The sequence below is a fragment of the Pieris napi genome, chromosome 17 (genome assembly GCF_905475465.1).
Source record: "Pieris napi chromosome 17, ilPieNapi1.2, whole genome shotgun sequence".
In the NCBI taxonomy this organism is placed as follows: Eukaryota; Metazoa; Arthropoda; class Insecta; order Lepidoptera; family Pieridae; genus Pieris; species Pieris napi.
In genome coordinates, this window is record NC_062250.1 from 2,247,581 (window position 1) to 2,265,610 (window position 18,030).

Below are 18,030 nucleotides of genomic sequence, written 5' to 3' on the forward strand. Positions count from 1 at the left end.
TTCAATATTACATAGAGTTCATTTACTGGCTTATTGAAAAAATATTCCCTACTTTGCGGGTAAAAAAGTCACGTAGGATACTGCGTCAGTTGTACGAGTAGGTGATATTTTTCATTTCCCTAGAAATAACCCTAACAATATTTGCGCGACCAACTGTAGTTAAATTCAGTCAAATTAAAATAATTATTAATAGCATCCTAAATAACAATTAGAATAAATTACACAAGAATAATTGCTTTCGTCACGTAAAAAATTAATGCTTTAAAAATAAAACCTTTTAAAAAACGGTGCCGCTATAAGCCTTGGCATAAGATTAATGTATCTATTTCCTTTAAAGTAGGTGATCGGCCTTTATACATCGATTTTTGAGTACTAGACGTATGAGCAATGGGTTAATAAATCAAACAGTGTTTATAAAAGGTGACTACACCAGGTATGAGAGTATCGCACCTAACATAACTTAATGAAGATCAAATCCTGACAACATTAAAGAATTCTAAAGACTACTATTTTTTATGTATGCCAAAAGTTAAAAATACAAAAATTTACAACCCGCAGTAGTTTCATGTAAACATTTTACAAATCTTAACCAATAATGTCAAATGTAGAACACACTAGACATTACAATATCAAAGCTAGATCACCAAACATTAAAAATATTATTCAAGTTTGAAAATTATAATATTACATATAATAAATAGTATCTGCTTAATTTTCCGGTTCACAATTATAAAAATAAATAAATAATACTAAGAGAAAATCAGTCAAAGACGACAATAACGCCGAATTAAAGGAATATGATTATTAATATTTTCTCTCATAGGCCGATGAAGAATGTGTGATTCCACGGGTTTTTATCCAGCACCTCTCTTAATGTGGCGTAGAGGATGATGAGTCTTTCACTTGATCGGTCCAACTGGTTACAAATGCGATAAGGTATGTGATAATGCGAAATATAAAACGATGCGTTATCCATCTATATCATACAGGCAAGTCTATATTAATCCAAGATTTAATGGACACCTCTGAGAACAAATGGCTCTTAAATTTTTTTAAGCTTTTATTAAAATATTTCACCTCATTAATAAGCTTACATCACCCATAATTTTCGAGTTGTATGAATACAATTGACAATAAAAACTATCGTTAAAAATAACTGCCCGTTAATTACTTTTAACGGGACCGGTAATTTTATTACGCAGAGCATGTTTCATAAATGTCGAAAATGCAAAAAGTTAACGTTATTTTTAAAGCAACATTTTACTGTTGGTTAAAATCATAAAAGTTAACGAATTTTTATCAAGTGATTTTAATACAGTGTTTATGGGACGCAAGTTAAAAGCGATGACTGATATTATCTGGCACATCATACATACACTGCTATACTTTTAGGGGTTTTTGCCTTATTGTGAGTTGTTTCATTGATATATTTCTTTATACGTAAGGTTGTTTTCTGTGCTGATAGTAGTACATTTTTCAATTTATCAGCGATATTCCTAGAGCTCCCAATGTGGAGCTAGCCCTCTCTGCTAATGACACCATTTTCTATACCACCTGCTTTACCGGGGAAGGCGTGGACCTTTACTTCGCATTTTGCTCACTTCAGTGAGCTTCTCTCCTGCCTTTCAGGCGATTGACCAACCCGCAACGGACCTAGTCCGAGTCTCGCAGGAGACACCCTTACGCTAGTTGCGGGAAATGGCCATTCCAGCCGAATTACGCTCGCCAAAACAGCCCGAGCTGAGCTGTAAAGGCCCTTAAGGCCAACAACGAGATTTCATTTAAAAAAAAAATTACAACCCCATGGTTGAGATTCCCTTAAATGCGGCTAGCACTGCTAAAACTGCTAAAAGATAAAATTGTATGTCTCTTTTTAAATTTGAAAAAGATACGCTATTTAATTATTAATAATAAATAATAATCTTTAATAAATATTTGAAAAGCAAGGTACATTCAGCTTGATTCATTATAAAAAAACACACAATCAGCCATATAAAAATAGACATACAAATGCATTAATTATCATAATGTCATGATAATGAAAACAATTAAGCTATTTATAATTGTTGTCAAAACTTATGGCCTAAATACTCTTCTAGACTGTAAAGTCTCCTAAAAAATGTAATCACCTTTCCCTATTATCATAAATTCTTAATCTATACCCAATAAAAAACTCGTAAATTTACGCATATACATTTAAATATTTTTTTCCTTAACCATAATACAAATAAAACAATCACAATATAATTGTAAACTACAGTCAATATTATTATAAAATTATATTAGACATTTTGGCTGTGTGGATAAAGATTGTATAGAGCTTAGGTTTGAAAACAGGAGTGGAAATGGCATCGCAATACGGAATTTCACGGGCTAATTCTGCAACGGAACGTGTATTGATTAAAGGCTTTTGTGGGTTTTCTATTTTCTTACAGGAAATAGGGGGAAGAACAAACGAATCACGAGGCAGGTTGGAACTTATATTACGGAACGGTTTGTACAAAACTTCAAATAGGTAAACCTTCTGCTTTAGGATTAAAAGCATTTTGCTGTATTTTTGATACACCGTTTTTTGGAAAACAACGAGAGAATTCGGAACAAGTATCATCAGAATCTGACAGAATTTTTATTTTAAAGCCCATTATTGATTCTTTTTTGTTTTAGCACGAGTCTGGGCAGCGGCTAGTTCGAGCTCAAACTCATTTTACGCGTTCTACACCTATCAGACATCCAACCTATGAGAAAATGACCTAACTTAGTCCAATACACGTATTTGACTTTATAGTGTCCTTTTTACGGCAGTGAAAAATTCGGGATATTATTAATATTATTGCACTCTATATTCACAAATAAACACCTGATATGTTTGGCATCATAGTTCTTTCAGGAAACCAATTAGGTTAACTACGACGGTCTCAATTTTAAGAGTTTTATAGTCCTGGTGAGTAATTTTACATTCAGTAAGAGGTAACAGTTTCTTAAACTATAGCAAAGATAGATGGACACTATGGATTCAATCGAAAGGTATAATTGATAACAGCTCTATGCTGCTATAAAAGTCCATAGCTTTTATGTATATTATTTATAATTAACAATTAATTAATAGACAATTTATAAAACAACTATGACACTGTGCGGCTGCTTGAAACAACATTAACGAAACGAAATTATGTTTTAGCTAATTAGTTACAGCATAATCGATATTAGGATCGTATTAAAAGTGTAATAGAAAACAAATCTTAGTTATAAGCAAAAAGCGTAATAGCTTTAGTGGAATCTTTTACGTCAGCTGTTCCTAGTGATTGATTAGTTTTTAACTAAAAGGATATTTATCACGCCATTAAGACACCCGTTTTTGTACATATACCGGATTTCTTGATAGGGCATTAGTTTTTTTAATCAGACATCGTTTTAACGTATCGCTTAAAGTACTTTTACAATTCCAAAGAATCATCACGTCTTATAGATTTAAAATGTATTTTATGTATTAATTAAATTGTAAATATTTTTTTAAATGGTTAAAACAGAAAAGATTATCGAACACGTTTAAGAATTACGGTATTGATAAATGGATATAAAAATAATAATAGGTAGTTAGGGGCTTTTTAGGAAGGTTCTGTTGTTGTAATGGTCATATTTTGTTTCATTTGAAGGATAGTTTTGCAATAATTTTAGACAAAAAAGTATCATTAATACGCCTTTTTATTAAGGTTTATTCATTTATCTAAGAAATTTTACAATAATAATAATATAATATTGAGGATAAAACCACTGAATTAAGTTATTTTTATTTACTTATCAACCTTATTTATTAGAACACATAAAACTTATTTATTATTCTATCTTAGTCAAAGTCCCATGTAATTGTGTATTCGTTGATCCTTTGGAAGATGGGACGGGCTTTGGTATGGGATGCTACTTGTGTAGAACGTTAGCCTCGTCTCACCTCCCTCGGTCAAGCAAAAAATCTGGGGCGGAGCAGAGCAGGCGGAAAGTAATAAACGGCTCAAATATAAGAGTATTTCCTCCAACTTCGATTTTCCCTTTGGAGTAGAGACTCTTGGGCCGAGTTGTTTAAGTGCACAGGCGCTCATTAAACCCCACATATCCCCAGAGCTGGTGCATTCCTCGCTCAATGGACAAGTATCGCAATACAGCGAGGAAATGGTGCCACAGGGGCCAAACTTTTTAAATTTGTTTTAATTTTCTATTACTATGTAGGTTAAAAATCTCCTTTATAATATAATGATCAATTCATGGAATACATTTACTCCGATAGAGCATCAAAATATTTGGTATAAGGAGAAACAATATTGAATATAATGAGACCGCTTCCGAAAAGATCCACAAAAATCATACTCAAACATTAATAACCTGACTCCGTTTCTGAAGTCCTTTAAAAATATTACGTAGATTCACTATTACAGCAAAAAAGGGTGCGTGTACTTATTTATGTACGCGTGTAAGAAGTTACAGTTCTTTGGCATTATTAAAAATAGTTTTTGATTGTATGCAAATAATTAATTACAATTAAATAAATAATCAACAACTGGAAAAGGAGTCATTGTAGTCAATAAAGTTCAGTTTACATTTGAAAAATTAAATAAATAAATATTTATTATTATTCTCTTACATTAAGTGTAACATAAATTCTATTATTATTCGAATGTTGTATTTAAATTATGTCCAATGCCGTAGCAACTTCCGTGGGCAACTTCATTCTGTTAATTTTGTGTCACGGTGCGCGCGCATCGTAAAATTTCATTCTCATCAAATTTTCATAACGCGCCTAAAGAAGTATAACTTCAAAAAACGTTCTATTCGTATTCTATATCGTATTTTCTAAATTCAATAAAGAGATTCCAAATCAAAGACTCCTCAAAGCCCAAAGTTTAAATCGCACTGCTCTAAATTAAATCAAGTCTAAACTTTTAACCATGCAGCTAGTCTGGTATTGAATGAAGTTTGCACCGATAACATACAACTTGCAGGCGTTACAAGTTCCAAGTGATACTTTGAAGTTGACTCGTGGTGGGTTTTAGTTTTGTTTGACTCACGCCTACTAAGTTTAGAACCAATATGGGTTGATATAGACTCAAATTTTAGAACGTTTTAAAGAAAATACCTGAGGCTATTAGATGTTCATATTTAGCATATATCATAATGATAATAACATTCCAGTGGCACTACAACCCACTACAAATGAGTCTTGGCCTTGGGAGTTGACATGCCGGTTCTGTCATGATGATTACGAGGGAGTGTTACTCGTAGGTGCTATAGATAGTATAATTATTGGTGCATCTGGAGATCGAATCTACGACCGCAAATGAAAGTCGCAGGCTGAAGCCACTAGGCCAGCAGTGCTTAATATATCATACTAATGATAAGTATATTTATTTGACATTGATTGATTCTCTCGTATTGACTTTGTTGTAAAATAAACACAAATTCAATACAAATATGAAATAAAAATAACAACTATTCTGAGTCCAAACAGTACTCTTTAGTAAAAATAAGATCCACAATGCAGGAATGTTAGTGTTGTTAAATTTTTACTAAAGCTTAGCAGCGTCAGCAACTGTCTTAAAAAAACATACATAGTTACATACTCAATAATATTAATCAAAATTTTCTATCACGGGACGTATTTAAATTATTTACACATAATTTATATTAAACATACATTACTTACCTATAACATGAAGCATTAGCTTATGATTCTTGGTTGGTGACACTTTGAAGTCGACTCTACACCGGTACAGGGCACGGTCAGTTGGGACAACGTCACGTATTTTGAGCGCGGAGTGTGGTGACGCGTGCCATCTTGCCCGCCCTCCGAGGGACGCGTCCGCCCAATGCGCCGAGGGTCCCTTAACTCGGCCATCATAGCTGAAAACACAAATGTACATTACATTTTATAAAATAATTATGTATGAATGAGATGAACTCAAAAACAATACAACGGGTTGTTATAAAGCGTCGATGTATAGTAGAGAAAGCTTTAAATGTATGAATTATTTTGGTTTTAAGTTAGCTGAATATAACAGTTATTATTAAAGAGGTCGCGAAAAAAATTGCCAAAATCGGATTCAGGTGATCTGCGAGTGTCCCAGGATATGACACCAGTCATAGATTCTGTCTCAGATATTACTGTTTTTTATATGATACGTTTTTGTAATATAAGTAATTGCGAGAGCGTGTGTAAAAATCAAAATAGTGTGATAAATCCGAAAAAACACTAATTTATAAGCAAAAAGTTTCAACTCGTGCCTTTGCAGTTTTGTCACAGTAAAACCGTTATTTTTTCGACTTTTAGAACTAAAAAGTTTTTGATTTCGGATCGATTATAGGAAAATTTTACATCAAAAAGCAGGGCGTGACGGCTAAACACAAAGGTGGATTAACTACAAACACCGCGACACGAGAATTTTATATATTAGATCATTATAAGTGTTGACTAGTGAAATGTCATGCTCATCATATCTTAAATATAGTACTGCGATACCACTATGACACTTATAACGTTAATCACATGATGATACCTTTGTAACAGGCTAAAGAATTTGTATCATAAAGTCTAGGAAGAAAATTGTTATGTAATGACATAATTAAAATATAACGCCTGCTGGGCATACTCCACATACACATCTTTACTTTTACAACATCTGTGTGATGGTGCCTGTGGATGGTAATACACAGCCAAATTAGGTGTTACTTAATTAAATGCATTGAACAATTTTTTTGTTTATTTTTCCTGTTGTAAATGTTTTTGACATTTTTGTCGGCTTACATTTATTCCATTTTTGGCTAAATTTTAGTGTATCTTTTGTTATTATATATAAAGTTTGTTAGTATGATTACAAAATAAATAAGGCCAAAATACCGTATTGTACCAAATCATGTTTTTTTATTCGAAATAGTAAAATGAACTATAAAAATCATTCATGAACTTGGACCGATGAAAGGATTAATGATTGTTATAAATTATTATTTAAATTTTATATCTCTAAATGTACTCTATATACGTAAATTGAGTCATATATCATATATCATTAACATATATTTTTTTGACATGACTATATGTTTGGTCAATTAATGATTGTAATGGCACGTACAAAAGTGTGAAAAGTTGTGTCAGTTTAAAGCGCCACATATTTCACAATTTTTTAGCTAACCTATAATTACATTCCACATTTTTATTCATTTTCATTCATTAAATGAGATCTTAAAATAAAAGTTTATTCGTATTATATAGAATTGTATTGTGAATAATCTGACCTTTATAGTAAGACACAATAGATTTTTGTATAAAGGCCATCTAATATCCGTGAAAATAAATGAAACCCAAATAGAAAAATATGAACGTATTTTGATAATACATTTTCGTATTACAAAGAAAGGGAAAATATGTAACAAATAATTTGTCTTATATATTTATTGAATATACGCTTTTAATATTAGCCTTTACTGAAGATGAAAATTTGATGAATTAAAAGAAAAATCGTTAAATTAAAAAGTACATTAAATTATACATCAAAATAGTGCGGTGTGTCATCACACTCCCTAAATGGCTCAACTGATAATAATAGATTAGGCCGAAAAAATATATTTTATGGAGAGCTAAAGATGTCCGCCCAGCCTTTTTACCTTAAATTTAAAGCCAGCCTTAAATTTTTTGACAAATAGATGAAACCGCGAGAAACACAAAATTTGATGCACTGAAATTACGACTGATTTGAGCCATTGTAACTAAATATTGAATTAATGCTTAACTCATTAAAATAGCTTTAATATATACGCAATCATATATTACTTCATACAATTTAATTTTTCTAACAAGTTGACTATTAGGACTGACTGACTGACTGACTAAGACTGTTATAATGAAGGATTTGGGATTTATGAAATAAAGTATAAGGTGATGTTGGAGCGAAACAAATTCTTGAGGCACTATCTTAGGATGTGTGCACCCTTTTTACCCACATATGTATCCGATCTTATTTATTCTTGGTTCTGTGGGCTATAATGAGCTCAGAGTACGATGAGAATTCGCGCTTGTGATTTACTTCATAAAATTGTTACATGAGCAGTAATTCGACAGTACTTCAGTATCTTAGCTACAATGTGCCCACAGCTAGGAATAACCTTCTGAAAAGGGCACATATGATTCGGTGTATTAATTTAGTTAACGAATTACATAGGTTTACGGACCTTTTTCATTGTCCGTTGAGTGAACTGTCATATTCTATTATTTGTTAGTGCCTATAATAGTTAATTTTCTTGAATTTTTTATTACGTAATTTAGTTTTTCCTAATTTATTTCATATGTTTTTTTTCGTTTCGTCACTAAATTTTATTGATTTATTATGCTCTTATCAATTAAGGATTGCCTGTTAGGGTAAGAGTGTTTTTGTTAATAAATAAATTTTGTTTCATGATTGTGTATTCACTGTATCCATATGTAGTTTAGTGGTTACGAAACTGAGAATTAAAGACAAAACCTACATTTGTATTGACTGAAAGGGATCACTTATTAACAAATGTTTTGCTGTAAATATCTATGAATTATTTTGCTAAATTATATGCAATAAATGTGAACACCTAATAATAATGCATAACATAATTCGACAGCATCTTACAAAAAGTATAAACTAAATATAAACCTCTAGGGATCTACTCTCGTTGAATGCAATTTCTAGTATTCTAAATTTAAATATCATCCGAGTATAAAAGCGTCCCTCGACAAGAGAAGCTGGTCAGCAATAATGCGGTTACAATCCAGTTTGCTAAATACTCTCCCGGCGCTTATATGCATACACCGTATCTAATTTGTACGCAGGATTATAATGTTATGTATAGTTTATATCTTTTGTATTTAAACACGTTGTATGAAGTTAAAAGAATAAAAAACATTTGTCAAACGTTGTCTATCATCATTAGAGGGGTATCTTATCGCTATCGCTCGTTACAAATTACCAAGTTATGCGATATATAAAAATCGATATTTTCAATTGAATATAATATGATTTGCTAAAAAATAAACTTCATAGTTTAGCGAATATTTTTGTATCGATTTCGGTTGTATTTTTCCAATATTAATTTTTTTTTCTAAAAATCGTAATTTAAAAATAGAAGACTCACCTTTACAAACACCAAGTAACCATACACACGTTAAATTGTGTATTCTACGATTAGGCGTACAATGTTTGGACAAGGATTATTTGATGAGTTCTAATAAATTAAAAAATATAATCGACTCAACAAAAATTAATTTATATATAGAGAATAATATGTATTAGCTTTTTTTCTATAAAATTAAATATCTTTCTATTCTATAAATTTAATCGATTAATTTGACACCTCGATCCTTAAGATCAGTCCACGGAAAAAGAATCAATGTTTAACACACATATAAAAACACTAGCTGTCCCGGCAAACGTTGTTTTGCTATGTATATTATTTCTAGGATTTTTTTTTAGTTCAATAAAAATAACTATGATCTATAGTAAAAAATAGGGGTTGTTCGTAGAGGGGTGAAAATAAGGCGTTGTATGTATTTTTGTATGCTGTATCATAAAAAATAAAAACTAAAAAAAAATTCAAAAAAATAAAAATTTTTGGGTGGGCACACCTTATCACTTAGGGGTTTGAAAGATAGATAGTAGCCGATTCTCAGGCTAACTAAATATGCATAAAAAAATTCATATGACTCGGTCTAGCCGTAACGGAGGAGTAAGGGAACGAACACGAGAATTTTCTAAATATAGATAAGACACGTCAAATTGGTTTTTCTTTTAGTTTTTTTTAATTCCGTTCAAAACAACAATTTCCTACGACAGAATGCATGTATGATTTAAATTTCTGCATTTAATCATCAAACCAACCGTTAATAAGCTATTTCCCAAATCCAAGTCACGATAATAACTTAAAATTATGAGGTGGCAATAACAGTGATATTACTTATAGCACAATCAGGGCGTGCGTGCATATTTTATACATCACTCAGAAGCACATTTGCTATGCATGGTCGTTTCGTGCGGATGTCAAATTAGTTTCGACACGACCCAAGAAATTGTACGCGAATGTGCTGAATATTCGAGAAAATGCTAGCAATGCTCATTGTCTGCGAACTTCAGCTTATATGAGCGTTTCCGTTTTGAACAAGCGATACCAATTTGTTACTAGGTTTGTCGCTGGAAATTTCTGTAATTGCTATTTTAGTACTTGAGAAAAGTGAGTGTTTTGAATGGCGGTGAGGGTATGTATGTATTCCACGTAGTAGAGAATGATCATTATCTATGGGATGACAAAACATTATTGGAAGTTATATAAATGGCGAAGAGTGCGGGAGGACTCTGGCACTTGGCATGTGGATGAAGAGTTTGTATTAGATATTATATCTATCATTAGAATACTGAAGTGTATTATACGAATAAAAAACGTTTCTATTATTATTACTAATCAAAGAACCAATAGTGTTAAAAATTGTTCTGTCCATTGTGTGCCTGAATTTCGGCTGTGAACCAAAACAATTTTCAATCAGCACAAAACAAAAGAAAATATTTTTTAGAAAGCGATAAGTCTAGGAAAATTAAAGACAAAAGTCAGCCACACGTGCACTTTACTTGCATAGAAAAGATAATTGAAACAGCAGTGGCAGTGCCTGCCCCATGCATTATTAAGTATAAATGGTTCGGAAGACCTTCAGTTAAATCAAAAATAACCGTATTATTGTATCATTCTTAATAGGCTACGGACAGAACGTGATATTATGACGTGACACATCAACCACACCTACAAAATAATGAGGATTATGTTAATCAATATTATGAAAACATAAACATAACTGTCCAAAATAAACGGCAAGGCTTCAAAAATACAAGAAAATTATACAGTTAGTCAGTACAGGCAGTAAAGGAGATGTTTGCTGGAAAACTCATTTCGCGCCGAGGTGACATTCCATGGCCACCTAGGAGTCTGGATTTAACCCCACCAGACTTTTTCCTGTGGTGATACATGAAAAGTAGAGTCTACAGCAATAATCCGACCACAATTTCCTAGTAGAAGGCCAACATCCGCGGAGAAATGGCCGCTATTCCGCGCGCCATGTGCGAACGAGTTTTCGGCAATTTGAAGTCAAGATTCGAAGAGTGTTTGCAGCGCGATGGTGCACAATTAGATGATGTTATTTTAAAAAGTTAATTTTCTAAACGTTAACTTTAATTTTCCCACTCTGTATTAAATATCTTATTAAATCAAAAAAAAATGCACCTTCACACTTCATGAATCAATGTCTGTCTTATATTGTATCTCAAAATGATGGTACGCTATCATGGACTATGGTTCTTTGTTTATTGCCATGTCCTTCGGACAGGGATTTAAGCCAGATTGCGGGCAGTGCTAAGCTCTGTAGTATGGGTACTGACTGTAATTAGGTCACTTACGATATAACTGAGTCAGTTATATCGTAAGTGACAACTTCAGAGTGTTAACACGCACTTGCAGCAAGAATGTGGAACCAGCTGCCCACTAAAGTATTTCCGAACCAATTTGACTTAGGGTCCTTAGAAAAGAGCGTACCAATTCTTGAAAGGCCGGCAACGATTTGCTAGCCTTCTGACAGTGTGAGTGTCCAAGGGCGGCGGTATCACTTAACATCAACTAATATTTATCGTATTAACAAAAAAAATTGTAAATAATACTGCTATTTCACCATGCCTACTGCTGATAGAGGACAAATCTATTTCTTTAAGTTTTTTTAATATTATTAATTAACTATTAATTACTTAAGATGTTATTGGTGTGATGGTTGCAGCTCCCCGCAAACATTGTGTAAAACAAACAACTTGGCGATTAAAAAGAGTTTCGGAGAGTATATTATTGCCAATTCTTCTCTTCCGTTCTATGCCCTTGATTTGAGAACTGGCAGTAAATGAAAATTAGAAGCATTTAATATTTTTGACGTTCATAAGTGTACGTTGTGTAACCTAAATGAATGTATATTTGAATATTTTTTATAATGGCATGAATAATGAACAAATAAAACATAATGACATGGACATCGTATAATTTAGTGTATTGTACTCGAATAAAGGCAATTTTAATTTTTATACTCACACTATCGAGGGTAGTGCCCGCTTTCCTTACATCCCTGGCCGAGGGTTGAAATATGGCAATAGAAACAGTACCATAGTCCACGATATCGTACCATCGTTTTAAGATACTTCAATAAAACAGATATTGATTCATGAAGTGTGAAGTAATTGAACATGATTAGGTGCAATTTTTTTGTATTACACGCCATCTTTGTGACGCGCTGAAGTATAACTAATTCTTATTAAACCGTTATGAACGCAGAGGGAAGTTTTTTATCCTTTTATAGCGTGCACGATATTGGATAACGACCGAACACCAGGTTTGATTTAGTACATGTGAAATATTGGCTAGTAAAGGTTTAGTTTAACGATCAGATAGTTTTAAAAACATTTTGGTTTTTTAACATATTTTTAATACTATGCACATTTTTTGAAGTATTTGATTTACTAACTATGAAGTCCCGTTGCGTCTGTTTCACTGATCTTTTATTATAGCTTAGTATATTTTTGGATTTGCAACACTTTGTGGAACCAGCTACCCACTGAAGTATTTCTGAACCAATTCGACTTAGGGTCCTTCAAGAAAAGAGCGTACAAATTCTTAAAAGGCCGGCAACGCACTCGCGAGCCCTCTGGCATTGAGAGTGTCCATGGGCGGCGGTATCACTTACCATCAGATGTTCTATAAAAAAAATATTACAATAAATGTAATAGAAATGTTGTATGGGCCTGGATATCCGAAAGCTGAATCCAGGATGCTTTCTCTCCTCCAGTAAAATAATATGCACTGGTTCGGCTGTCGCGTGTCAGAATAGTAAAAATAGGAATCCAAGAATCGATCAGAATAGCTCTTCCATCAATGGTGTTGTGTTCTACTCCAAGCACTGGATCCTTAATAATTGTAATAAAAAAAGAAAATGCGGTAGTATGATGCGTAGTTCAATATCAATGCGCATACGACAGCGGTTAAAAAAAACATACGCAGTTCCACATTTACACCGGAACAACAACTTACCATTTCTGGTTCGTGTGTCAAAGTCAAAATCGACAATTGGCAACCTTCTTTGACCGACACCGATTTAGCGCAAACAAATGTAGTTAATTTGTCCACCCATTTCTTCTTCTTTCTTTTTTCATTTTTAATATTTATTACAAAAACGTACGTATAATATTTATATATTTTCTAGAACGCGTTACTCATACTGTAAAATTTTTATATGTATATGCGCTATTAAACTTTCACAGTCACGTTTTCGTTATAAGTGGATGTTACATTTTTGATGCGTCGACAGGGACTCATAGCCACAACCTTTGAATTATATTACACGCAACCAACGCGAGAGATGTAAACAAATTACTAAATCGCGAGATTTACATATATTTTATTTGACTAGTATACGTTGTTGACCTTTAGCGACCACTGGAAGTCCATTCGACAAGACTCTGGAAGACTTCTAGCCATCGAGGTGGAAATCTGGGTATTAAGAAAATATTATTTTGGGTTGTGCGATAATGTAACGAGTTGGCAGTAATTAGCCCAAATTAAAAAAAAAATTTTAAAAATTATAAAGTCTAAAGAGTAGTAGTAGTGTGAGTGTAGTTCGATGTCTCAATATTGAAATTGGAATCGATATTGAAGATTTATTTTATTTACAGCGTATCTACATAGAATTTTAACAAAAAAAAAATTTAAAACGAGTTTTATACAAATAAAAAGATATACACGAGCAGTGTTCGCCTAGTGGCTTCAGCGTGCGACTCTCATCCCTGAGGTCGTAGCTTCGATTCCCGGCTGTGCACCAATGGACATTCTTTCTATTTAACATTCGCTCGAACGGTGAAGGAAACCAGCTTGCCTTAGACCCAAAAAGTCCACGGCGTGCGTCAGGCACAGGAGGCTGATTACCTACTTGCCTATTAGATTAACAAATGATCATGAAATAGATACAAAAATCTACCTAAAAAGGTTACTGATTTTTTATTATTATTATTATACACTTGTAAATTACAGTACTAACTGTAACGGTAAGCATGAAAAGTTAAACGTATGTCCATTTTCATATTTCCAAGGTCTTATTGATCGGAACATTCAAATTAATTATGATGCATGCTCAATATTAATTTAAAAAGGTTAGCAACAGTCAAACGAAAGTGATGTATTAGGATTTTTTTATGTTTGTCGACAGTAAAGTCTAACGTATAATATTGGACCTTCACCATACATGATGGATTGTTCAAATAGTTCAAGCATACGAATCAAACTCTATTACAAAAACAACATATAACAAAAAGAATACCCAATTTTATTTACCGTAAAATGTAAATGCAAATAGATTTTCATTTCGTTACGAATTCAAAAAACGAACATTGCGGTTTTAATAAAGATGGTTTAAAGTAGGACTACAAATTTGACGATTGGCCCACTTAGTATAGTAATCCCGTTTATGTAAGCCTAAAAACCTCTGAATTTATCCAGTCTGTAAAATCAACTCTTATCCATTGAGATAGAGTTGGTTTTCCTCTGCGCGGTTGGAATTAGACTTTTTAATTTAAATGTGAGAAATAAAACAGCAGGTGGAGGTTCTTTATCCTTATTAGGAAAATGAGTTTTATACCTCAGAAATGTGAGATGGTAAACCATGGCAATCTGAAGTTGATTTAACAACCATTTTCTAAACTAAGAAAATAGTAGAAACAATGTATGCTTGATGGTATACACCAGTTGGCGGAAAAACCCATAGGTGTAGGTGATTTTTAGACCTTAGTATGAAATGCTAGGTTCTTTACGATTTTTCATACATATATTCTAGTCTACGGAATAAACTTAGAAAATAGACTTTTGATTAGTATAATAATAATGTAGTGGCGCAAGAATTCTATATAATATGTGTTGACCAGCAAGACTTAATAGGAAAAAATCATTTGAACTAGTGAATTAGTGTTAGTGCACGTCAGTACTAAATACACAGTGAGTGAAAGAAAAAAATTGAATACAAGAACAGAGTGTCTTCCCTTTAATAGAGACTGTAAGTAGTGTTATTGGACACTTTCTTAAGTAAAAATCCTTATTATTAAATTAGGTTAGACTTAAATTACTTATTAGTCTTAAGTTAGGCTAGATTGTTATGTTCCATGATGTCTTAGTAAAGACACATGTATAAAAAAAAAGTGTTGACCAGCAAATGACGGGAAATGAAGTAGAAAACCTTGGATCATGATGAAAATGCAAGTAAGCAATTGTACTAAGACAAAAATTCAAACCCTATTCGATAAAACCTTGGTACTTTCAACGGTAATCAATAGATCGCTGTCGTCCTATTTTATTTTTGCATAAGGCGTTCGGTTCCGCCTATGAATAGACTGAAAACGAAACACGCAATCAGCACTTTACGGCGTGCCATTTTGTAAGTTATACCCGACGCCAACGACAATATTTAAATCAAAATAATTTATGGTAAAGCCTAAACGAAAATTAATGTGGCAGACGAACGAACGAATGAACTGATGTTTGTCTAGTTTTAATTTCTACATTTCGAAGCAATATTCAGGCTCTGCTGCATTGAAATTGGCGATAATTATCGGCTGATATAATAACTAGCTAATTTAGTATTTTAAAATGTATAAAAAAACCTCTTTATTTCTTGGCCTCGGATTTCTGAATCTGTTTCATGATCATTTTTAAATCTAATAGGCAAGTAGGTGATTAGCCTCCAGTGCCTGACACACGCCGTCGACATTTTGGGTCTAAGACATGTCGGTTTCCTCACGATGTTTTCCTTCACCGTTCGAGCAAATGTTAAATGCGCACATAGAAAGAAAGTCCATTGGTGCACAGCCATCGAACCTACGATCTCAGGGATGAGAATCGCACGCTGAAGCCACTTGGCCAACACTGCTCTTTTTAAAATGTATAATTCTTACTTTATAAAAACAATTTTAACCTTTTGGTGCGTTTTAAAAACGTTATCATGCAAAATGCAACAAGAGTCATAGTCCTCGTCTAAAACCCAAATTCTATAACCTTTTTTCTATTAGCGACACCCGAGATTGCCACAAATGAAAGATACAAAATCCTTGCCAATCGCGTTGATACAGGGATATTTATTCTCTATTCTAATATAAGGTTTATCCTATGGATAAGGGATCTTAAGCCTCAGCTTACACTCGTCGCGTCTTCAGAGGTATTTTGATCCCAACACACCGTTGAGATTGTGGAAAGCGTAACAATGGTTATATTATACTGCTTGTATGAAGGATTAGCTTTTACTTTATGATTGTATATACTAAATGAATTCTTGTAACTCGATGAGATATGGAGCAGACTGGAGCAAACTGTTTCTATATTTCATTGAGCATCTAACCTGATAGATTTGATTGTTTCACCAAATATAGAACTTCCTACAAGAAGACTACGCTACAAGCGTAAACGTTATTAGCAAAAATAGTACTGGCAAAACACGAACTGAGCTACAAGTATACGTAGTTCATTAAACAAAGTCACACTGTGTCGTCAGTCACAAAATGCATTAAATTAACAGTATGTTTAAAAACGACTAAACTGCACGCGCAATTTTAGCTGTCCGTAACCGTTAACACGATTTCTATTGATTTTTGTTGAAGTACGAGATATATATATCTAATATATAAAATTCTCGTGTCACAGTTTTCGTCGCCATACTACTCCGAAACGGCTTGACCGATTTTGATGAAATTTTTTGGGCTTATCCGGTATCTATGAGAATCGGCCAACATCTATTTTTCATCCCCCTAAATGTTAGGGGTAGTCCAGTCCACCCCTAAATTTTTATTTTTTAGACAAAATTTTTAATTTCTATTTTTTTATGATATAACATACAAAAATACATATAACCCCTAACTTTCACCCCTCTACGATCAACCCCTATTTTTTTATTATAAATGATATACATGGCAAAACGACGTTTGCCCGGTCAGCTAGTAAGTATATATATATATTTTAGTTGATATTTAAAAGCGAAAACAAAATGTAAACAATTCAAACACAATGTTTCATTTATCTAAAGTGTTAACATATCTCAACATCCTCACAAGAAACCGCCACCAAACTTAATTTACGCATAAAATAAAATTATATGGCTACTTGGCTGTCAAGTTTGGAATACCTTTGGCATTTCAATAATCTTCCCAAAGAAATGGGTTCCCAGTATTTATATACTGTTCTGTGTTTATGAATATATAAAGTAGTCTTCTAAAGAATACCCCATTTTGGTAGTGACCCGTAACGGCTAACTCAAAGCTCCCAATACAAAAACATCGATTCAACAAAAATATTACCGATTTCTTAGTGGTATTGCCTTAACGTTTGTATAAATTCTTGGAGCATGTTAAACAGTGGATTGAAAAAATAAATAATTACTGTTATGAATGCTGAAAAACTGGGTTACTGGTATTGATTAAAAATTCTCTTGCGCTAAAAATCTGAGTTACGCCAAAGAATTGTAGCGAGTGATTTATTCTAGTGAGTAACTTTAAATTACAAATTATACTATTCAAATAGTTTTAAGAAAGTTCTCGTTCCATATTCAATATTTTTATGAACGATACTTTTATTCTATCTTATTTTAAGGTTTATTATGTTTTTGGTCGTAATAAATACTTAAAACATAATAAATCGGTTGGGTGTCTAATATATGAAATTCTCGTGTCACAATGTTCGTTCCCAAACCACTCCGAAACGGATCGACCGATTCTTATGAATTTTTTTATGCATACTCAGTAAGTCTGACAATCGGCTACTATCTATTTTTTAACCCCTAAGCGATAAGGGGTTTCCACCCCAAAAAGCTTTTTTTTATTTATAGACATTTCTTTACCATAAAATATAGTGCAATCTATGATTTTATCGTAAATTATATATTGCTACGATATCATAAATAAAGCCTTAAAAAAACTCTTA

At 32.8% G+C, this 18,030-nt stretch overlaps 1 protein-coding gene across 1 annotated transcript in view; it reads right to left on the reverse strand.

Annotated features, from left to right (window-relative positions):
- LOC125057802 (hemicentin-1-like) overlaps positions 1-18,030 on the reverse strand; it is a 165,264-nt gene that overhangs the window by 54,140 nt on the left and 93,094 nt on the right. Inside the window, exon 4 of the mRNA XM_047661704.1 lies at positions 5,693-5,889. Coding sequence (XP_047517660.1) covers positions 5,693-5,889 — 197 coding nt within the window. The remainder of the gene's footprint in view (positions 1-5,692; positions 5,890-18,030) is intronic.